Source organism: Triturus cristatus, chromosome 9, assembly GCF_964204655.1.
Source record: "Triturus cristatus chromosome 9, aTriCri1.1, whole genome shotgun sequence".
Lineage (NCBI taxonomy): Eukaryota > Metazoa > Chordata > Amphibia > Caudata > Salamandridae > Triturus > Triturus cristatus.
The window spans coordinates 314,038,385-314,061,841 of record NC_140592.1 but is presented as its reverse complement, the minus strand read 5'-3'; the positions used below and the strand labels follow the sequence as shown (position 1 = coordinate 314,061,841).

Sequence of the window (23,457 nt, the reverse complement as noted above, 5' to 3'; positions counted from 1 at the left end):
CTCGTTCTGAAGAAGGAGACAGAAGCCAGGCAGTAAATCAACTTTTTAGAATGTGACGTGGGGCTTTCTGTTGAAAAGCCCTTCATTGCCATTGTGATCTGTGGTGGTGTGCACTCTTAAGGCCTGTGATGCGATCAGTGTCACGGTTTCGGGCATCAGAGACTTCATCCCTGCGTGATTTCAGACGACTGTCATTCACAGGGAAATCATACCACCCTTTAGTCATACGTGGGAGTGGATGCAAGCACGTCTGATTTGGTGCCTTGTTCTTGGTAATGTTAAGTGTTTGAATGCTAATCTCTGATGGTATGTATATTGTGCTTAAGACCCCTCGCCACGCTAACCTCCCCCACTGTGACACTTCAGGCCCTGGCTGCACGTCGCTGGCTGCGTTAGAACTGGAGCTGCAGCATCTGTACCCCGCGAAATGGATCAAAAAGACGAGCAGGCCAGCCAGGATTCTTGTTCCCTTGTGAAGTTGATCCAAATATCTGAGTTAACGTTAAAGTGAAAAATATGTGCTTACAGTGGACGTTTCTCTGATGGTTTCCAACAAGTTAGATAAGATGTCCTCATGGCTTTCATTATTTGTTCATGACCAACATTTTAAATATGTTTTTACTATGTTGGCCCTACTAAGATCCATTGTGGACGATTTGGGAGTCACAGCCAGAGAGTTTCTTGAGTGATCCGAAACCACTAAATTTCAATTGTGGATGAAGAGGTACATGAAATAATAGTGGGAATATAGGCCACCATAGAGCAAACATTGTGATGCTTGTGGTTCTCTAACTCTTCACCCACTTTTGAAGGGAGGAGACTAGTGTGGTGAAATGGCGATTGTTTATTACACTGGGTGTGTATTTTGGGACATTTTTTGTCCAGATTTGCTACCAGGTAACCAACATTTTGACCATGCTCAAGCTGAAAACTTGGAAGACGCAAGGCATAAGCTTAGTGTCATGCCTTTCACCATCAGTGTTGTACTACGCCAATGGTAGGGCTGGCCTCAACCTCACCCCAGCGTTTTAGCACATCTCTGAATTCCAGGCTGAAAGAAACCATGGCCTCTCATTTACAGAACAGACTCCAGTGTCCCCACAGTAGGGCAGAGCCTGGCAAGAGGTAACAAATGCATCCAATCCCTTCCTTGCAGGAATGGCTGCAAGGCTTGGGAACAAAATGCGGCATAACAGAACAGAAAGCTACATCCTGCGCAAGCTGTAGGTGTACGTGCTCTCAGCTCATGTATACTTATGTACTGTGGAGGACCATTTCCACGCCTATAGGACTTTTCCACATTAATGTGTCCTCCTGCGCAGCGTCCTCACGTAATTTTCTCATGCCAGTCTTTTTCTCCCCATTACGCCTGTGCCCCTATTGCCAGTGCCCTCATGTCAGCGTGCTCAGGTCACAGCCCTGGTCCCATCATCTGTGTCCCTCCATCACTGTACCTGTATATTATCCCCATGGCAGTGGAAGAGCCCCAAATTCTGTTCCAGGTTCCCGATCTGCTTGTATGCCTGTCACTTAAGCAGTGAGTGTATCAGAGTATAACATTAAAACTGGCCCTGTCTTCATGCCCCTAAGTTAACCCTGATGCCAAAAACATGGATTGATTTGCAAACAATGAATGTTAAAAACGTTAAGGCAGTGCATTAAGCGAGTTAGTTTCTGTCATATTTCCTGTCTTATTTCACATGCTTTACTTAATCTTGCATTCCCCAAGAGATAGCTAATTTATAATGTTATTGTTTATCTGTATTTTGTTCTGTGCATACTTTGAGCCATGCCAGGTGTTTATGAGGGGCTTTGATTGAGCTCGCCGGCGCTAAGACTGAAGCCAAACAAAGTGCCTGTCAGTGGGTTGGCCTCTCTGCAAAGCACACAGAACAAGGTTTATGTATTCCATTTGCAACTGAAATTCTGTGGAAATGATTGTGAAGGTGGTACTCCGATGTCAAAATATTTGCAAGGCAAAAGTTAGAGAAAATAAAGTGCTTACATCTGAGGGAGTGCAGTGTATGTTTGGGGGCAGTGAAGTGAGGGAGATGCGAGGAACTGCATTTAGGGAAGAGTGAAAAGAGTGTGCTGAGGAGGAACGAGAGGTGGGTGGAGATGTGAGGATGGACAAGATATGCAGAGAAAAAGAGGGTACATTTCTAACATAAAGCATGCATAACTGAAGGCCAAAACTCCTTCTACAGGCCTCAATGCTATTTAATTTACACACTCACAATTTCAGAATTGAAACATTTCTAATGTTAATTATATACAACAAAAACTTGTTGTTACTCATTTATCTTAAACAGCTAACAACCATTGACAATGCCAATCGAACTGACAGTTTTAGGTGTTTGTCAGTTGTTGTGTCATCTATCTGGATGCAATTGCATCTCAGATAGAAACCAAAATACCAGTCAGGAGGCACACTATGGAAATCACAAAAATGTATTTGACATGTTCATTTATAGAGAACCCCCACTTTAAAACCTATATAAATGGTTGCAGCCAGCAGCTGTGGGTGCTTCCTGAAGCCTGATTAGAGCATTTTTTCAAACATTAATGCTGCATTCAGTGCTAAACACTGAGCAAGCATACATTTTAAAGGGCTAACGTCGTCACGCTGCACAAATCACACATTACAGTAACTGTTACACATATTAATGCAGTAAGATATGGGGCAGTTTTAAATATTTCAAGACTATGTGTTCCTTGCTTTACCACTACATTAATTTGCTTTCAAATGCACTATTTGCCAATCTTTTTTTCATTTTTTTTTCCTCTGGAGAGGGACTAACCCTGGACCCCAGGTTTGTCCTTTAGACTTGTTTGAGTCGCTCGCTAATAAAAGTCATGCCCAACGTTTACACCCCACCACTAAACTGTAGCCCTGTCTACCACTGGGCCAGGGAATGCAGATCCTAATCTTTAGTGGGGCAATGATCAGGGCCCAGAGGCTAAGTGTCAACACCTCTCTCTCCAATCTCTCCCAATCGGCCCTCAAATGACAGAGGTCTGCGTTCCTAGGGGATGCCCATTGTTTATGGATGTCGGTTAATGCACACATGTGCTCCCCCGACTCATGGTGTCCACTGGAGCAAGGCACCATGGTCCACAAGACTCTTGGAACATAGAAATGCCCATATTCTAGAAGTGACATTTGTAAGCAAGTTATGCCAAAATCCCCTTTCCCAATGGAAAAGGCTTGTCTTGGTGAATCAATCGATAGGAAACATCAGGATGCTGCTCCGCTGCAATTCACTACTGCAGCCCACAGTGGTATCAACCACTTCCCCATGTTAACCTATGAACAGCAGGCCTCATAGGTAGTGAAAACATGCACAGGTATTCCTAACTCCCTGGGCGTACATGCGCTGCTGCGCACACAGACTTGCATTGGCAGGTTGGGCACAGTCCCCAGCACCAGGGGTGCATGTGCGCCTGTCCGAGTCTGCACAGCAGACTGGACATGGGTTTAACTAATACGTGTGCGTTGGCCGGCAGCACACGCAATCGCAGGTACTATATGTGCGGGTGAGCACATACAACAGCCTACAATGGCAAGCTGCTCATGAGTTTACTCACGATAGATGCCAGTGCGCGCCCACCTCTCTGCAATGACAAATCAGCCCATGTTTCAGAACACTGAATCAGCGCCATTTCCCAACATGGGCAGGAAGGGCACAAGTACTTTTGCACTGTATTTACAGTGGGAAAGTGCTTAGAGCCCAGAGGCCACATAAGAGAATCGGGAAAACCCTGGCGGAAAAAGCAAAAACGTTCAGGGAAATGACAAGTACCAGGTCCCACAGTGGTCTAATGCTGCTTTGCGCACGTCTGGACTCCAACAGCTTTCAGTACTAGCTACCCTTGAAGTTTGGGTCTCGTTGCGCCGTTGCAGCGGACGCGGTTGTAGAGACTGAAACTACTTCAGGTTACATAACCGGAGAGGCCAGAAAGTAAGGACAAAGTAACGCAACCAGTGTCTGAATACCATACCTAGAAGAAAACATCGCATAAATGCATAAAGCATGAACCAATGGGATACGTTGATATTTCCTCACCATGTAGTTCAAGGACTCTGGCACAGAGTGGTTCCGGGAATACACCAAGTTCACCTTTGACCCTTGAACAGCTAGCGGGCTTTTGCTGGCGATCTCGGAAGCCACCTCGAAAGCGCCTTTCAGCATGGCTTCTTTATTCTCAAACACACGACTGCAAAGGAGGGATAAAGGAGAGAAGGGCGAGGATGAAAGACGTGGAGCTGACGGAGGGGAAAGCATGGGGTGCAAGAAAGGTGAGGACTGGAGATGTGAGTGGAAAGCTGAGCGTGGGAAGGACTGGCCTGGAGGGAAGAAGTACAGCAGGAAGGCGGGATGTGTAAGAAATATAAAACAATGGGAAAGAAAGAACAGATGAGGTACCAGTTGGGTGGATGAAACGGAGAAATTCAGAGTTGGAGAACTGAGTTAAGAAGGCAGGACAAAGAGATAAGTGGAGAGTGCTCAGGGGAATTAGTGAACAAGAATGAAGGAGATCGAGAAGGAATGTGGTGACCAGTAGCACAACACTAGTAGGAGGAATTGAAGGTGTAGAGCCACAAAAGGAAACGTTCAGGAAACAAAAGACATTGAGTTATGATGGAAAAAGCAGGGGAAGGCAGGTGTGAATGGCGAGTGACCGAAAGAAATCAGTGAGTGTGTAAGAGAGTCAAAGAGGCACAACAAAGAACATTAAGATTAAGAGTTTAAACAAAATAAAACAACAACCAAATGGCCTAATAATACTTTCACCCTGAGCACCATGACTCATGGTTCTGGGAGAGAGAGAACCTAATGGAAAAAACAAGGAGCGGCAGGAAGGGTTTGCTTTACAAATCTAGATGAGGAAAATTCAGGAAATGAACTCTTGGCTGGAACTCCAACACTAACTGACTCACTTCACTTGGCAGAGAGGCTGGACATTTTTGTGATTATCTTTCTTGTTTTATTACCAACGCAAAGGCAATGAGCATAAAATGAAATGTAATCTATAAAAATAGCTGGCAGAAGGGTGGGGCATAAGAGCGGAACTCCTACAACCAGACTGGAGTCAACACAAAAGGACTTGCAGAGACCGTTGGCTGGAAAAGAGAGAGTATATTAATTGGGAGTAAAATGGTGTCTTTTGCACGCCTCCGTTTTGAGATTTAACCAAAATGCGCTTGTTCGAATGGTGGCATATAGGGCTTCCGGTTTCTTTTTTAAAGTATATGACAACAATCGCATATTTAATTGAGGATGAACACAAAACACCCCTCTGGTTCGTTCCCTTAAACGTTTATGTTCCTTAGAAAAAAATAGTTGAAGCCTTCTCAACAACAAAAAAAAAAATCGTTTTTAAAAACAGATTCTAGTAATCACTATACACAAAGTACCAACAAGTACTGGCAAAGCCAAAAGGTTTCGCCTTATTGACTTATAGGTGCTCCGAATGTTTTTTCCAGGTGCGTCAGGGAAAGAAAGTGACATAACTGCATCATTCACTAGGTGCGAGCATGAGTGATGACATAAGCGCACACACGTGTACATTTACAGAAGGAGACATGCACATTACCAAATCATATGGGATACAGACGTTGCTAATAGACAAGTTACTTACCTTCGGTAACGCCTTATCTCGTACAGACATGATCTAGCCACAGATTCCTTACCTTTGAATTTCTTGGCGTCTGGCTGGATCCAAAAGATTTCTCTCAGCAGTACCCCTGCGTGCCGGAAGGTGGTGTCGGTCGACTCCGCTTTACATTGTCGGCATCGTGATCATCATCGTTGTGACGTCCGCGTCGTCAAAATAGCCGCCACTCCGGCGCGCAGACGTCAGTACTTTTCACGACTTTCCACGCCAGAAGCGCGAAGCCATGAAGTGACTGACCATGGTGTGTTAACAAATTGAACAACTAGGGCCCTGAAGGAGAACATCCCTGACACTTAAGAGCAATTCTGCAGTGCGGGAAGGATGGGTGGGTTGGTAAGGAACCTAAAGCTCGATAATGTCTCTACCAGATAAGGCGTTACCGAAGGTAAGTAACATGTCCATCTGATAGAGACATCTAGCTGCAGATTCCTTTCCTTTGAACAGATACCCAAAATACCATCCTCAGAGGAGGGACTGCGAAATGGCTTAGACTAGAAAATCCTGTTAAACAGAGCAACCAAACAGGCCTTCTCTGCGGACCTGGGAATCCAGGCAGTAGTGTCTGGTGAACATGCGCAGAGATGCCCACATGGCAGCTTGACATATGTCAGAGACGAGCACACCACGCTGGAGAGCCGTGGTGGCTGCCTTCGCCCTTGTGGAATGGGCTCTAAGCCATTTAGGGAGATCCTTCTTTTAAATTGTAATACAGAGGATGACCCATCGGGATATAGTCCTTCGCTGGACAGCATAGCCTTTCTTTGCACCCACATATCAAATAAAGAGTTGGTCGTCCACCCACAACTCTTTTGTTCGATCACAGTAGAACGATAACAACCTTCTTGGGTCAAGACGGTGGAGACGTTCCTCTTCCTTGGAAGGATGCACGAGTGCATAGAAGGTGGGAAGGGTAACAGACTGTCCCAGATGGAAGGGTGTTATCACCTTAGGCAGAAAGGATGCCCTAGTCTGGAGTACTACCTTGTCCAGAAAGATTGTAAGGTAAGGAGGCTTTGAGGACAGTGCCTGCAGTTCACTCACTCTCCTGGCTGAGGTAATTGCCACCAAAAAGGCTGTCTTGATGGCGAGCAACCGCAGAAGTCAGTTATGCAGCAGCTCTAATGGCGCACACATCAGGAAAGTGAGCACCAAATTAAGTTCCCAATGTGGCATGATGAACAGTGAAGGGAGTACAAATGGGTTAACCCCTTCAGAAACCGCTGCACTAGAGGAGATTTGAATCGAGAGGGCTGTTCAGGCAGCCGAAGAAAGGGCCAAAAGGTAGCCCTTCAAAGTGCCCAGAGCAGAGCCCTGCTGGGCCAAGGAAAGTATAAACAGAAGGACTTGAGATAGGGGAGCAAATAAGGGGTCGATGGACCTGTCTGTACAATATTTACAAAACTTGTTCCATCGGCAGGCGTGTAGCGATTTTGTGGAGGGACACCTGGCTGACAGAATAACCTCATAGACTTTGGGACGGAGGTCAAAAGCTGTCAACTGTCGCCACTCAATCTCAACGCAAGGAGGCGGAGAGTGGACAGGTTCAGGTGGCGAACCCTCTCCTGCTGCTGCAGTAAAAGATCCTCCCGAAGAGGCAGCCTGACCGGAGGATTGATGCTCATGTCTAGGAGCTCGGGATACAAAATTCTCCATGCCCAGTCCAGAGCCACCAGAATAACTTGTGCCCGGTCGCTCCTGATCTTCTTGAGCACTCTGGGCAGAAGTGGTATGGGTGGAAAGGCCTATAGGAGGCCTGAGCTCCACTCGCAACGAAAAGCGTCGCAGAGAGAGTGCCGCATCGGAAACAGCTGACATTGCGCATTCTCTTCGGAGGTGAATAGATCTAACAAAGGCTCTCGCCACTGCTGAAAGAGACCTTGTGCCACTTCCAGGTGGAGATGCCATTTGTGATCCGCAAGGCACATTCGGGCTGAGCTCATGCCCTGTCATTCCAGCCAAGTCCAGATACACAGGGCCTCTTGATAAAGAGTCCATGACCCCACTCAGCCCTGTTCGTTGCATTACCACATGGCGGTAGTGTTGTCCGTAAACACCAGTACAGTCTTCCCTTTATTGACGGCAAAAGGGCTTTCAGTGCCAGCCAGATTGTCTGAAACAACAACTGACTGAATTGGAGGTTAGCTTCCGCCTGAGACCAGAGTCCTCTGATCTTCACCTCATCCAGGTGGCTGCCCCATCCCAGAAGAGACACATCCGTCACTACTGTGAGGTCTGGGTGGGGAAGAGAGAGGGGTCTGCCCTTGAACCAATCGCGGTTGGTTTGTTAGTCAACACTGCGGGTCGTTCGCAGTGCCCTCTGAAATCTGAACCAGGCCGGTGAGATTTCACCAATGCTGTGCCCACTGGAACTTCAGGTCCCACTGCAGAGCTTGCATGTGCCACCTTGCCTGGGTCACTAGCAGGATACAGGAGGCCATAAGGCCCAACAGTCTCAGAGTCATTCTCACCGAAATCCAAGATACAGGCTGAAACATCGGTATCATAGCCTTAACATCTTGGAATCGCCGTTCTGGAGGATAGGCCCGAAAATGCACCGTGTCCAGAACCGCCCCAATAAATAGAAGTGACTGAGAGGTAGTCAGGTGTGACTTTCGCCTGTTGATAGTGCACCCCAGCGAATGCAGGAGGTTCGCCGTAGCCTGGAGGAGGGAGACAACTGCTTGGGGCGAGCCCGTCTTCAACAACCAGTCGTCAAGATGGGGGAAGACTGGAACCCCTGATTCCCGCAGATGGGCTGCTACCACTGCCATCACTTTTGTGAACACCCGAGGGGGACTGGTGAGGCCAAAGGGGAGGACCACAAATCGAAAGTGCTTGTTACCCACCATGAACTGCAGGTAGCGACGATGGGCAGGCAGGATGGGGATAGCAAAGTAGTCATTCTGCAAGTCCAAGGCTACCATCCAGTCTCCTAGGTCCAAGGCAGACACGACATGAACAAGAGTGAGCATCTTGAATTTCTCCTTTTTGAGGAAGTAATTGAGGGCTCCGAGGTCTAAGATAGGGCGAAGGTCACCGTACTGCTTTGCGACCAGGAAGTAGCGGGAATAGCAACCACTGCCTACTTCGGGCTCTGGAACCCTCTCTATCGCTCCCTTGGCCAAGAGAGTTGAGACTTTCTAGAGGAGCAAGGCAAGGTGATTCTCAGTCATCCGATCGTGCACTGGAGGCATAGAAGGAGGGCTAGTCTTGAAGGGAAGGGAGTAGCCCCTTCGGATTATTTGCAACACCCACCTTTCAGATGTAATGTTTGCCAGTGGTGGAGATGATGGCGTATTCTGCCACCGACTAGCCAAGAATGATCCTAGGGGATCGGACTAGGAAGGTTTTCCAGCGGAGGAGGGGATGGTGGCTTGGCTCGGCTTCTGGTTTCCTGACCCACGAGGCCGGGGTGAACCGCGTCCATGGCCCGGAGTGGTTGCTGAACTTACGCAGCCTGCTGGCCTGGGTAAGGTTGGCACGGTTGATATGCTCTTCCATAGCCAAGAAAGGAACGCAAATTGGAAGAAGCCCTAGAGGCGGTAGTGAGGCCCAAAGACATGGCTGTGGCCCACGAGTCTTTAATGCGCTCAAGAGCAGCATCCGACTGGTCTCCGAAGAGACGGGAGCCATCAAAGGGCATGTCCATGAGGTTGGCCTAGACATACCCCGAAAAACCAGATGTTCTCGCCAGACATGGTGACGAACCGCCACCGTTGTGAAAATCACTCTGCCTAGCGAGTTCGTGTCCAAGCCACATCTGATGGCAAACTTAGCTGTGTCCCTCCCATCTGAAATAGCTTGGGAGAGTAGAGCCCGATCCCCCTCTGAGACTCTGGGCAGCACCTGCGTTACACAATCCCATATGGAATGGGAGTAACGGCCCAGTGTTCACCGACCGCAATGCTAGGCTGGCAGAACAAAACATTTTCTTCCCGAAGTTTTCTAGCCTCTTAGATTCCCGGTCCAGGGGTGCAGAGGGGAAGCTTGGACCACCTAGCTTTGGGGGGTGGGTGTTGAGGAAATGTGGGTCGCCCAGGGCGATGGCGGAAGGCAATCGTCCTATTCATGGGAGCCCCTGTGCTGGGTTTGGACCATGTCCCCAGAAGGTCGTCTGTCAAGGACTCATTAAAAGGCAGTAGGGGTTCCGAGCTCAAGACCCCAGGCTGCAGGACCTCCGTCAAGACATTCGTCTTGACTGCCACTGTAGGAAGCTGCAGGTCGAGGACCTCCGTAGCCCTACGCACCACCATGGCAAAAGATGCTCCCTCCTCCGTAGCCAGGGGAGGAGGGGAAAGCATGCCAGAGTCTGGGTAGGTGTCCAGAGCGCTGGCCTCACCCAGTTCCTCATACCAGTCCATGTCTTGTTGTTGCAGGATTTCTAAGGGATCCTGCTCCCCCTCCCAATCCTCTTCCTCCATTCCCAACCCTTCAGAATAATTTAAACAGAATGGCATGGAGCCGTACAGCTCCGTCAGCGCCAGTCTCTGCGTTGGAGGATGCCTGACTGGATTTGTGTGGTCGGGAATGAGGGTTAGGGAGGTGTCGCTGGGGAAGGTCGCTCTGGAGGTGCGACTGGCGTCGGTCCGGACCTGGGAATGGGTTCACTCCAGAGCCCGTGGACTGACAAGGCAACCTCAGCAGTGCAGGGCTGCAGGGGCCGCTCCCCTCAAAGCCTTTGGCGCCATGGCCCGGCAGTCGTGGCTGCGCTCCAGGCACCAAAGACAGACCAAATGGGGATCCTTGACCATCATGGCGCGGTGACAGGCGCCGCACGATTTGAATCGCAAAGTCTTCTTGCTTGACATTGAAAACCTACACACCAACAAAGTGGAGGAAAAGTAAAAAAAGATCGGTCAAAAAATGACAGGGGTAGCTCTCTTCAACAGATCGGCGCTGATGGCGCGGAAAGAAAAGAACTGACGTCAGCGCGCCGCAGTGGCAGTTATATTGATGAAATGGACATCACAAGGATGACGGAGAACACAATGACGTCACGTGGAGTCGACCAACACCAACTACCGGCGCGCAGGGGTACTGCTGAGAAAAATCTTACGGATCTAGCCTGACTCCGGGAAGTTCAAAGGTAAGGAATCTGCAACTAGATGTCTCTATCAGATACATATTTACGAATCCATATGTTAGCTGTATAGTTGATGTCAAACAGACCTTACCTTCATTGTGAATAGGTCTGATCCACACATACTTGTATATCTAACCACATTTTACTGATACCAATTGATGGTACCAACTTCTCACTATAAGAGATATTTAAAACGTAGGAGTGAATAATTCATCCAACTTGCACATGAATCAATCGCTAATCTACATATTACTGTAGTAGGTAATAACGGAAACACAATGTAATTAAATAATACCTGAACCACAACTTCTGATTACTAGCACAGCCTGGGAAGTAACATCACTGTTTAGCTACAGAGAACATGGCCAAATATAAACAGTTTTACATACCTCACTAGGCCACTGCTTTGAGCCTCCTCTGACATCATTCTTCTGGCAGTGAAAGTCAGCTCGTTAACCAAACTGCAAGAGGTGGTGGAAAAACAACCCTTCGGGCATAAGTATACTAAACAGTGCAGGGGCGAAACAAATTCCTTTGAACATTATATTCTGTCGACTTAAATCAACCCGTTCCCACTACTTAACTGGTGTCGGTGATACAGACAGCTTCCTCAAGCACTTTAAAGACATTTATTCCACAAAACAACACATCTTCATCATGCTTCAATGAGGCTAGCATTTGACGAGGCTGTAATGAGAAAGTTATACTACTCCTTTCAGTATTTTACTTTTCGCTTTCTCTCCATTACAACTTCCTGGGAATCCCTGCACAGCAAGAGCAGAAAAATACTTCTAAAAAGGCATCTAAACAAGGGTGTTGAAATGCATCTATACTGTCTCATTGTGAAGCATAACATCTTCTTTTATATCAAGATGAGCAGCAATAAGGTTCTCTTTGTGAGACTCAACAAGGAGCTATAAACTTGGTAGAAGAATCATAAAAGTATCATATAAAAGGCTTGTAAAGCATTAAGGAGATCTTCAAGGCTAGTGGCAGAAACGGAGCCACTTGCTCTTATTAGGATGTATAGTGGAATATTTCTGGTGGCATACACAACTTAACAGTAATTCGGGATTCGGACAGGCCCAAGTGTGCACTCAGTCACTTTTCAAAACCAAGGTTCTCAAATTCATTAACGAATGGGAGAAATTGATAAGCAGCCTCCTGTTGTATTACATAGGCTGGTATCGAATAGGTCTTAGATTCCAAAGCCTGGTCATGTGTCAACCCATCAACTAAAAAAACAAAATTTGATCAGAACAGTTTTATGACCCGACACTCCGTTTCCTGCTCAGTAACACCCCTTTTCTTGTGTCTCGCAGAAAGTTATACACTCGAGGTTTGTGCCAGCAGTGCCTCTTGAATTGCCAAATTAATTGAAAAATGTGGAGTATATTTTTTCCAAAGAATTCATAAGCAAATTATGAAATATGGATTTGGTTTAATTCAATCTTGCACAATTTCACAGTGTAGCACTTGTTTTAGAATCCTTCAAGGTGTAATGTTGACACGTTTTGCCATTTTTCTTTGAATCTTTTTGTTATCCTTGATTTATTTTCCAAGAGTAATCATGAATCACATCATGCTGTACTTTGAAATTTTGTTATTAACATTCTTCATGAAATGTATCCCAGGCGATGTCAAATATATAAACAGCTGACAAACACATGTTGTTTTCTGGTAAAGGAAGCGGCGAGCTTGATTTAGTTTCATTTGGAGGGCTATATTATATGAAAGTACGAGCCTTGAATAAGACCCAGACTTTAAAGCCGTGTAGGTGGCGAACCACGTGTTGGTTTGGTTCCTAAATAAATGGAAGCTTGTAAACTTAATACAGTAACTACAGTGTGCAAGATTGAATTAACCAAATCCCTATTTCATCATTTGCTTATAAATTCTTGGGAAAAATAAACAATGTTTTTCAATAAAAAAGAAAATGGTTGCATGTCCCCAGTCTATGCATTTCACCCGGGCAGTAGCTATTCGGCAGGCATAACTTACTTTTGCTGTGAATTAGATATTTTTTTTGTTGGGTGTTCTCTAGCTTTGTGTCTCTAAATCACCAAATGTATTCATTATTAATGTATCAATTGAGCTTTTTTGTATTTATTTCTGGCTGTCTGATTTTTGACCGGTCCGGCTTGACTTTGAACACCATCTTGAGTTTCTATCAGTTGGATCTCAGTTTGCAAAATGATGCTCCAGTGGCTGGCCATGTCTCAACTAACCACTGCTATATAAATACTTCCATGGCACAACAGCTCAGTGGTTGAATGTAGCAGACGCACAGTGGTGCAGCAAAGACAAGCTACTTTGTACCCGTCTGTCAAAATACACTTTTTGTTAAGCATCTCAGCTGACACATCAGCATCAACCAGATATTCGGGTGTGCTCCTATTTGTACTTTTTTTCCTTCAAATATTTTCTTTATTTACTACTGAGTTCTTAAGAATTTCCATCTACCTACAGGAAGAATGTTCTCTCATCTGACATGAACTGGTACAAATAAATTATGAAATGTTTTACTCGGACCAAGCAGGCAAGGTAAGGAGAGCACTTGTGGTGATCGAGCATCAATCCATCAGCCAGACTGACAGCAGGATTTTGATCTTTAATCACTGGCTTATACTAGTAAGCTAAAAAACCTGTAGCAGTATTTTCCGCTTCGCTATCACCCACTACACTGAGCACTGACCATGCTTTCCAAGTTGACAGAGGAAACCAGTGATCTAAACCAATGGATGGACGAATCCAAGCTTTCTCCCCCTAGAATACCTGTTATATTCAACTTTAACCTTTACTTCGGAGTGTGGCCAAGCCGCCAACCGAGCGCGGCATAGAAGCTCCGCCAACCGACTCAGCTGCAATGCACCATCCCAATATCGGCAGTAGACCTCCCAGAATTGACGCCGCAGGGGCAGCGGAGGTTGTACTGCACATGACGGGCCGCATAGATGTCGGAGGGGTACCTCCGTAATGGAGAACTAGTCGCCTATGAGCAGCGAGAGAAGCGCATGGCATCTACGGCCTGAGCCATTGAGAGCGGCGTCGCACAGGGCGGCGGCTGCTGCCAGAGTGGTGCGGGGACAACAGGCAGCGGCGAGTACACCGGGCACAGGTTTAGGCTGCTCCCCCCCCCCCCCCCCCCCCTGGGAGCACATCGCGTCCCTGGCAAGTCACCGGCTGCAGTATGACCGCCCAACGCATTTTCAAGGCGCGTACCACCCTCCCTGTTGCTGCTTGGGCCCATACCTCGCCGACACTGCCCCGCTCCTTCTACATTGCTGGCTCCAGTCTGCCCGTGCAGAGTACCATGATTTCCATGCTTTCTGCAAACGGAGCCTCCCTGCTGCGCCGCCCCGGAGCGGTTGGACCGGTGCATTGACTTGCAGGGCTCACACATCTGCGCCCGGTGCGGACCCTGGCCGGTCCCCTGCGGAGGCTCCGTTGTCCCTCTGCGCCTCGCCCTGGGTCCGTCCTGTGCAATATTTTGGAAATCCTGTCTGGCACGCCGGCTCGCCAGGGTGTCGGCAACCCTACATACCTGGTGCCACAAAAGGCGATCCAATATCTGACACGTGGTGAGGCGGGACCCTTGCTCCCCACAATCCTGATCCTTGGCTTGGCCCTGCTTGCCTTCCCCTTTCCGCACATGGCACTCTCCGCTACGGCCTATCTCACGTCACAGGGCTGCAGCATGGGCCGCAAGGATCCCAAACAGAAGACTCTCCCCTTTGAAAAGCTGGTGGAGAGGATTGCCGAAGACACCAGCACCATGACGGATTGCGGACAGGGTCCGGACCGAGAGGATGATCCTTCTGCCCCATCAACCTCCTTTCTTCAAGAGATGAGAGCGCAATTCTGTGCACTGCATGGGCGGTTTGTCACCCTGGATAGGAACCTGGCGACCTTGGGGGCCAAAATCCAAGTCCATGACAGGCGCCTGGATGTTGCCGAGACACGTATCTCTGATATAGAAGACAGCACCGCACAGTCAATTAAGCGATTGGAACGGGTGGAGCGCATCCTCAAGGAGGTAGCTATTAAAAACGAGGACCTTGAAGCGCAAAGTCGGCGCAACAACATACACATCCTAGGAGTGCCGGAGTCCACCGCAACGGGCCGCCTTGACCTGTTTGTTGAAACTCTCCTCTCTGACCTGTTCAGTAAGGAGTCCTTCACCCCCGGATTTGTGGTGGAGCGCGCCCAGGTCTGTCCACACCCTATCATTGAGCGCATCATGAACTTTCGGGATAGAGACACAGCATTACACCTCGCTAGGGAACGAGAGGACACCACATGGCAGGGCTCAAAGCTTGCTTTCTTCCCGGACTTTACAATCATGGTGCAAGAGGCCCGTCGCAAATACAATGGGGTTAAGGTCACCCTCAGAAACGTAGGCTTGAAATACGGCATGTTATACCCCGCCAGATTAAGAGTAGATGTTGAGGGCCGGGCCCGCATCTTTGAAAATACCACGGATGTATAGGACTTTTGCCACACTTACAAACAAAAACAACAAACAGGAGGCGTCAGACAGGGGTCGACCCTCTCCCCCACATAGCGGCTCCGAAGCAAACATGGAACACTTCTCTGGTTCTGGAACTGGTTGACTCTGCTGAATGGTTATTATGTCTTTGCAGAATTATTGAGGGATGATGTTATTCGTCATTTTTGATATGTTTCAAATAGCTGATCGGTTGTCGTGGTATTACCACCCCTCATGGTGTATACCTTTGGTTTCTTTTTGGTCCAATGGATGTACCACTTCAGGGCTCTGTCTTTCCGCTGTAAAGTCATTTGGTACTATGCGTATTACAATCTTTTGCCTCGCCTTTTTTGTAGTGAGGTTGGGTGGGGGGGGGGGGGGGTGTCGACTGTCATTGTATAGCAATTGTTGTTTACTCTTTGATTGGTTCACTGTCACAGCACGAATTTAACGGTTGATGCCTGCATCTGTCATATGTACCGCATCCACTAGATGACGCAGCTAGGAAACGTTGATGGCCCCTCCAGCTTATCCTTGATGTCCTGGAATGTCCAGGGTCTCAATGATAACCGTAAGCGACGGCAGGTTATTCACCATCTGCTTTGGCACAATGTAGACATCGCATTTCTGCAAGAAACACATTTTCCTAACTCCGACTCGGTCCGCTTTGCTTCAGGCTCGGGAGCTCACAGATATTTCGCTAACTTTAGTAATTATGCCAGAGGCACAGCCATTCTTATTCATAAGAGGGTTTCCTATAGTTGTCACTCACTCGACAATGATAGCGAAGGTAGATGCATAATCGTGGTGGGGGTAATTATGGGCCATAACGTTGCGTTGGTATGCGTGTATGCCCCGAACACCGATTCACCAGAATCTTTTCATGCTCTACATACGCAGCTATCAAAGTTAGATCCCATTTTACTACTGGTGGGTGGGGACTTTAATCTACTCCTTAACCCAGAATTGGATAGTACAGCCAAAACCCATGACACTAAGCCTCATGCTCGTCGTGCTTTCCTCGACCTTTGCGACCAATTTGATCTACTTGATATGTGGCTCAAGCGCAATCCTTCCCACACTGACTTCACACATTATGCGGGCCAACACAACACCTGGACTAGAATCGACTATTTGCTTCTCTCCCCTGGGGTCCCTTGCTGGTATTCTTTTGTGACTCCGATCACTCCCTGGTCAAGCTCCTCCTTCGGGTTTCGAGACCTGACGGGTATGAAAGGCAATGGCAATTCCCCAGTCGCGCCCTTGGCGACGACTTATTCAACGCGGAGGTGCGCGAGGCCATTGAAGATTATTTCACCATCAACATAGGCTTGGTTGACACTTGGCACATTTTGAGGGAGCGATTCAAGGCATACATCAAGGGAGTTCACATTGTCAAACATTCAGGGGTACTTAAAGCTCTCCACACTACACTTGTGTGCTTAGAGCGTGATCTCATGGACTTAGACAATGCAGCGCGGCGATCCCCCGGCTCGTACGCGACGGGAAAATGTTTGGCTCTCCTTACGGAATATAGAGATGCAGCGGATCGTTAGATCCTCTTTTTGGGTAAATATCAAACCACACGGCGATATGGCGAGGGAGAGCGTCCAGGCAGAGTGCTGGCTCAGATGCTTTGACCCCCATATAGTAAAGCCTACGTCACTGAGCTCTGTTCCTCCACCGATCAGTTATTTCACTGCACCGCGGAAATTCGTGAAGAATTCCTTGCCTATTACACATCCTTATACACTTCTAAAATTAGGGTGAGAACCCACAGCAGAAGAAGCTTATCTCACTGAGATCGCGCTGGTTTATTTCGAGAAAGACATGCAGGATTTCTTGGCAGAACCCATCTCCGAGGCTGATGTACTTGGAGCCATTGATCCCCTTTGTTGCTCCACTGCCCCTGGGTTGGACGGCTTTACTGGGGAATTCTACAAAGCCTATAAAGACTTATTAGCGCCGCACCTAATCAAAGTTTAGGCGGAAGCCCTCGAAAGGCAGATCCAGCCCCCCACGCTCCGCAAAGCGATTATACTTCTACCCAAGCCAGGCAAGGACCCGACATTATGCGGGTCCTACAGACCCTTATCCCTTCTCAATTTGGATTATAAAATTCTTGCTAAAATGGTTGCCAATCGCTTGCGATACCCTGGAATGGCCTTTCTTCATGTCGGGCATGCGCCGCATGAGTATGCCAGTGGGCCTCATTGCTACCACGGCTTTGCTGTACAGCCGCCCCAAGGCAAGACTCCGCCTGAATGGTACGCTTTCCCGCCCTTTTCCCTTATCCCGCGGCACACGCCAGGGGTGCCCCTTGTCACCTATATTATTCTTTCTCGCCATGGACCCTCTTATCCGCAACTTTCAGGAGAGGCATCTGCAGAGAGGCCTGCAAATCAATACTGGCCCCCTTCTAGTTTTGCTCTATGCAGACAACAGCATTCTGTATGTCCGGGTACCCCAGGTGAATTTAGAGCCGCTCATTAGGGAGATTCTCCGTTTTGGGCGGCACTCCGGCCTGGGCATTAACTGGCGGATGTCAGTTATATTTCCCTTAACTTCCAGTACGACCCAATGGGAATGTGAGTTCCCGTTTGAGTGGTGCTCAGTCTCTGTTAAATACCTAGGCATTCACGCCCACTTAGACACTGAGCAAATTATCCGCCTCAACTACAGACAAGCAGTTGGAACACTTGAGGCCCAGGTGGAGCGTTGGCTACGGTTGCCTCTGTCCATCGCTGGTAGAGTCGCTATTATCAAGATGGTAGTTTTATATCTTTTTAACAATATCCCCATTCCCCTACCAAACAGTTTCTTTACAAAGATACGGATGCACCTACTGCGATTGGTATGGGGGGGGCAATTCGGTGCGCGTCCGCTGGCAGGTTCTCTCCCTACCCTATGAGAGGGGAGGATATGGAGGGCCAAATCTCCATCTATACTATCTCGTGGCTCAATGCAGCTAGGCCTTCGCATGGTATCATCCCGACGCCAGGATCCCTTTCCTCCGCCCGGAAGCTGATTTCGTTCTCACTGATCGGCTATCCGCGGTCCTACCGAAGGGTGTACCCAGGGACCCTAAGGATATAGAGTCTTCACTACCAGCTGGGCATGGCACAAACTTAAACGACTCACCAGGGCTGAGATGTTGTATTCCACGGCTCTTCCTCTCCCAAATTCCCGCTGGCTTCCCATAACAGGCGAAAAACTGGTACAGCGTTCCCTAACCAAATTTGATGTTAAAAAACTGGGAGATTTGTATCCTGATGGACATATCTTTTCCACCAAGGAGGGTGTCCACTTTCAGGACGCTACGTTCATGGACAACTTTGTGCTGGGACAGAACCGCTCAGCTCTTGGAGCCGCAATTCCAGAATTTCGCATTGAACCGGATTCATTCGCTCCTCTTTCGCTCATCAGAGAGTGAGAATGGGGTACACCTTATATCTAAACTCAACAAGGCATGCTCGGGATGCTACCGACTAACGACGACAAGATCCGTAGGGACTGGGAGGGGGATTTGGGCCGTCCCATCACTGATGAACAATGGGCCAAATGCTGCGCAGTCACTAATGAAATTTCACTAAACAGCAGGCATAAATTATTACATTTTAAATTTCTTCGCAGACTATACATCACACCGGCTAAAGTACACAGGCTCGACCCGACACGGCCTCACACCTGCCGTAAATGCGACGGCCCATACGCAGATTTCGCACACCTGGACTTGCCCGGTTTTACAGCCATATTGGGAACAAGTACACAAAACTCTAGGTGACATGACTACACTGTCCCTTATTCCCACACCGGAGGTTGCACTATTGGGATATGTTGTGAACTTCCCCCCAAAAAATTAGGAAATTCGCAGCCCATGGTCTATTATTGGCCAAACGAGAAATAGAAATCCACTGGGGTCGCAAGACGGCTCCTACTTTGCAGAGTTGGTTGAATAGTCTAGCTTATTGTAATGTCAACAGTGAAGTTTACTCCAGTACCCTACCCAGCTCCTCCCATCCCAAGGACATTTGGGGCTCCTACAGGGCATATGTGGAGTCCATTCGCCACAACGCCAACTCACAGCTGGAACAGGGCATCACACCTACTGGGGTCGGACAGGCGGATTCATGCTCCTCTAGCACCAGATGCCAGGTGCTATTCCGGATCTGGTGGTGCTTGGTTGCCTATCTCTGCATGGACTCTTCTGTGATACTTGGGTTCACTGGGTGTGTGACCCCGCTGTAGAGCGGCAAAAGGTAATTGATCGGGGATGAGGGCGGGGCCGTGGGGACTGTGTTTTCTATTTAAAGCTATCACTAGCCTTTATTCTTTTGATTGATGATGCAGGCCAAGCTAAATTTTGTATTACTACTGTATGATATGCAGCACTTTCTACGGTTGTTTTGTCAAGACTGTTAACAACTATGGTTCTAATGCTATGATGTTTTATAAAAGGTAAGGAAAATGCTACTTACCAGTATGCATCTGTTCTTGGCATGTAGAGCTGCAGATCCACACACTATGCATAGATCGCCATCTGGTGTTGGGCCTGGATGTTTGCACTTGTTTTTGTCTTGGAAAAGTCTTTGGAAGTCATGAGATAGGTGACTCCTCCTTTGGATGATAGTGCGCATGGGCATCGGCTCCATCTGCAGATTGTTTTTCGCCAGCAGGGAAATGATGGAGTCTAGTGAGAAACAGATAAGCCGGGGAGGTGCGTGGGCGTGTGTGGATCTGCAGCTCTACATGCCGAGAACAGATGCATACTGGTAAGTAGCATTTTCCGTTCGAGGCACTATGCATAGATTGTATAGCAGTACCCCTCCTTAGCGGCGACCACCAGTATCTGCTGCAGTAGTTTGAAATAATGTTTTGAGTACAGCCTGGCCCACACTAGCTTGCTGTCTTGTTTGCACATCTACACAATAGTGCTTTGTGAATGTGTGCGGTGTAGACCATGTAGCTGCTTTGCATATGTCATCTAAGGGAATGCTCCCTAAAAATGCCATTGAAGCCCCTATCTTTCGGGTAGAGTAGGCTTTAGGGGGAACTGATAATGTACGTTTTGCTTTGTGATAGCAAATCTGTATGCATTTGACAATCCACCTTGCTATCCCAGATTTTGATATGGGGTTGCCTTTATGTGATGGTGAAAAGGACACGAAAAGTTGTTTTGTCTTGCCAAAAGGTTGTGTTCTTTTAATGTAATAAAGAAGTGCTCTTTTAACATCTAGAGTGTGAAGAGCTCTTTCTGCGACTGTTTGTGGTTGCGAGAAGAATACTGGCAACTCCACAGTGTGGTTGAGGTGGAAGAGAGAAATAACCTTAGGGAGGAATTTTGGATTGGTTTTGAGAATCACTTTGTTATGATGGAGTTGTAAAAAAGGTTCTTGAATAGTGAGTGCCTGTAGCTCACGGACTCTTCTAAGGAAAGTAATGGCCACTAGGAAAGCGACTTTCCATGTTAGAAATTGTAGCTCGCATTTGTGCAGAGGTTCAAAAGGAGGGCCCATTAGTCTTGTGAGAACTATGTTTAAATTCCACACAGGTGAGGGTGGTACCCTGGGAGGAATTATTCTTTTGAGGCCTTCCATAAATGCTTTGATGGCAGGTACCCTGAATAGCGACAAGTGTTGTCCATTTTGTAAGTAGGCTGCTATGGCATCGAGGTGTAACCTAATAGATGTATATGCTAAGTTACACCTTTGGAGCTGCAGTTGATAACCTATGATGTGTTGAATAGATACAGCTAGAGGATTGATGGTGTTGTTGTGACAATATATCACAAATCGTGCTGGTTCAGGGTGTCTGATCTCTCCACGGTTCTGGGTTAAGAGGCGCGGGGAGAGGTGTAGTTTTTGGTGCGGGACTACGGATAGTTCCAGTAATGTGGTGTACCACGGTTGTCTGGCCCATGTTGGAGCAACTAGGATGAGAGTCAGTGAGTGTTGCTGTAGTTTGCGCACCACCAGTGGAATGAGCGGAAGAGGCTGAAAAGCGTATGCAAATCTGCCTGACCAATTCATCCATATCGCATTTCCTTTGGACAATGGGTGTGGATATCTGGCGGCGAAGCTTGGGCATTTGGCGTTTTCGTGTATGGCGAATAGCTCTATCTCTGGTTGCCCCCACATGTGGAAAAATGGTTGAAGAACTTGCGGATGAAGTTCCCACTCGTGAATCTGCTGCGTCTGACGACTTAACAGATCCGCTATGTTGTTGTGGACTCCCGGGACATGTGGGGCTAGGAGAAAAATGTTCTGAGGAATAGCCCATCTCCATATGCTTGCGCTAGTTGAGAGAGTTGTAGGGAGTGTGTCCCGCCTTGTTTCTGTATGTAGTACATGGCTGTCATGTTGTCGGTGCGGACTAGGACAGCTTTGCCTGATATTTGTTTCTGGAATACCTTCAGGGCTAGGAAGATGGCTAGTAACTCCAGGTGATTGATGTGGAGTAACTTTTGTTGAGGCGTCCACTTGCCCTGCATGGTGTGATATAATAGATTTGCTCCCCAGCCAGAGAGCGATGCGTCTGCTGTCAACACAATCTGTGGAACCGGGCGCCGTTTGGAAAGGTTTTTGGTGTTCCACCACTGCAGAGAGCGATGCGTGCGGCTGTCCACCGTCCACCAACACCAGATCTGTCATCTGCCTTTGAGACTGGTTCCACTGACGTGCCAGACATTCCTGCAGGGGAATCATGTGGAGTCTTGCGTGAGGTGCTATAAATATGCAAGAGGCCATCGTCCCTATCAACTGCATGAACACTCGAGCTGGAAGAGAGTGTTGCGGCTGAAATTTTGATATGAGGCTTTGCATGCTTGCTATCATGGCTGGGCTGGGAAATGCAAGTGCTTTTGAGGTGTTTATTGTGGCACCGAGGTACTGTTGTATGTGGGACGGTTGTAGGTGAGACTTTGCGTGGTTTATTGTAAACCCTAAGTTGTGGAGTAGTTGGATTGTGGCGTGAGTGTGATGTACACACTGATGGTACGACTTGGCTTTTATGAGCCAGTCGTCTAAGTATGGGAAGACGTGGATGTGCTGTCTTAGGTGAGCTGCAACTACCGCCAGACCCTTGGTGAACACTCTGGGTGCTGTGGTGACTCCGAATGGGAGGACCTTGAATTGGTAGTGTGACCGTCCACTAGAAACCCGAGATATTTCCTGTGAGAGGTGTGAATGGGAATATGAAAGTAGGCGTCCTTGAGATTTAGAGTGGCAAGGAAATCGCCTTGTGAGAGAAGAGGAAGGACCTGTTGAAGCGTGACCATGTGAAAATGGTCTGAGTTTATGTACAGGTTTAAGGCTCTGAGGTCTAGGATTGGTCTCAGAGAGCCGTCCTTCTTCAGGATGAGGAAGTACAGGGAGTAAACTCCTGTGTTATGCTGATGCAGGGGGACTGGTTCTATTGCATGTTTTTGTAGGAGGGAGATGACCTCCTGCTTTAGCAGCGATAAGTGCTCTGGTGACATTGGGCGCTGTCTGGGTGGTATGTTTGGGGGGTAGAAGTGAGTTCTAGACAGTAACCTGATTGAACGATTTGTCTCACCCACCTGTCTGTGGTGATGTTGTTCCAGACAGGTAGGAAATGTAGCAATCTTCCCCCGACTGGAGTGTAATGGTCCAGGGGAAGCGGAGGGAAGTCACTGAGTAGGGGCGAAGGCAGAGCGGGTATTGTTGGTCTTGCCTCTACCTTTGTTATTATTGCCTCTGTAGCCTCCTCTTTGATAACATCTGGTGAATGTGGTCTGTGTGGGAGTTTTATAGGACGTGGAGGGATTGTCAGAGGAGTAGCCTCTGGAGGTGCCCTTATAAGAGGAGCGACAAAAGGAGCGGCTGGGAGCTTGCGATTGCAAGGCTACCATTGATTTAGCCGTGTCTGTGTCTTTTTTCATCTTTTCGAGAGATGAATCCACGGCAGGCCCAAATAGATGCTCCTGATCAAATGGCTGGTTAAGAATGGAAGTCTGTACTTCAGGTTTAAAACCTGAAATGTGTAGCCATGCATGCCTACGCAGGACACTTGTGTTGATGGCCCGGGAGGCGGTGTCTGCCCCATCAAGATGGCGCAACGAATGGAGGTGTTTGTGATGAGCTTACCCTCCTGTATGAGGTCATTGGCCTTACGTTTTGTATTTGACAGGGAGGTGTTGCAATAGGGACTCTAGCTTGTGGTAGTGTGCCCTATCATATCTGGCTAA

The 23,457-nt window shown here is 47.9% G+C and overlaps 1 protein-coding gene across 5 annotated transcripts in view; it reads right to left on the bottom strand.

Annotated features, from left to right (window-relative positions):
* Positions 1–23,457, bottom strand: part of ECH1 (enoyl-CoA hydratase 1) — a 144,234-nt gene that overhangs the window by 5,885 nt on the left and 114,892 nt on the right. For all 5 annotated transcript variants that reach the window (XM_085625010.1, XM_085625008.1, XM_085625009.1 and 2 more), the window contains exons 8-9: positions 11,152–11,223; positions 4,068–4,218 (exon numbers count right to left, since the gene is read on the bottom strand). In XM_085625010.1, coding sequence (XP_085481136.1) covers positions 4,068–4,218; positions 11,152–11,223 — 223 coding nt within the window. The remainder of the gene's footprint in view (positions 1–4,067; positions 4,219–11,151; positions 11,224–23,457) is intronic.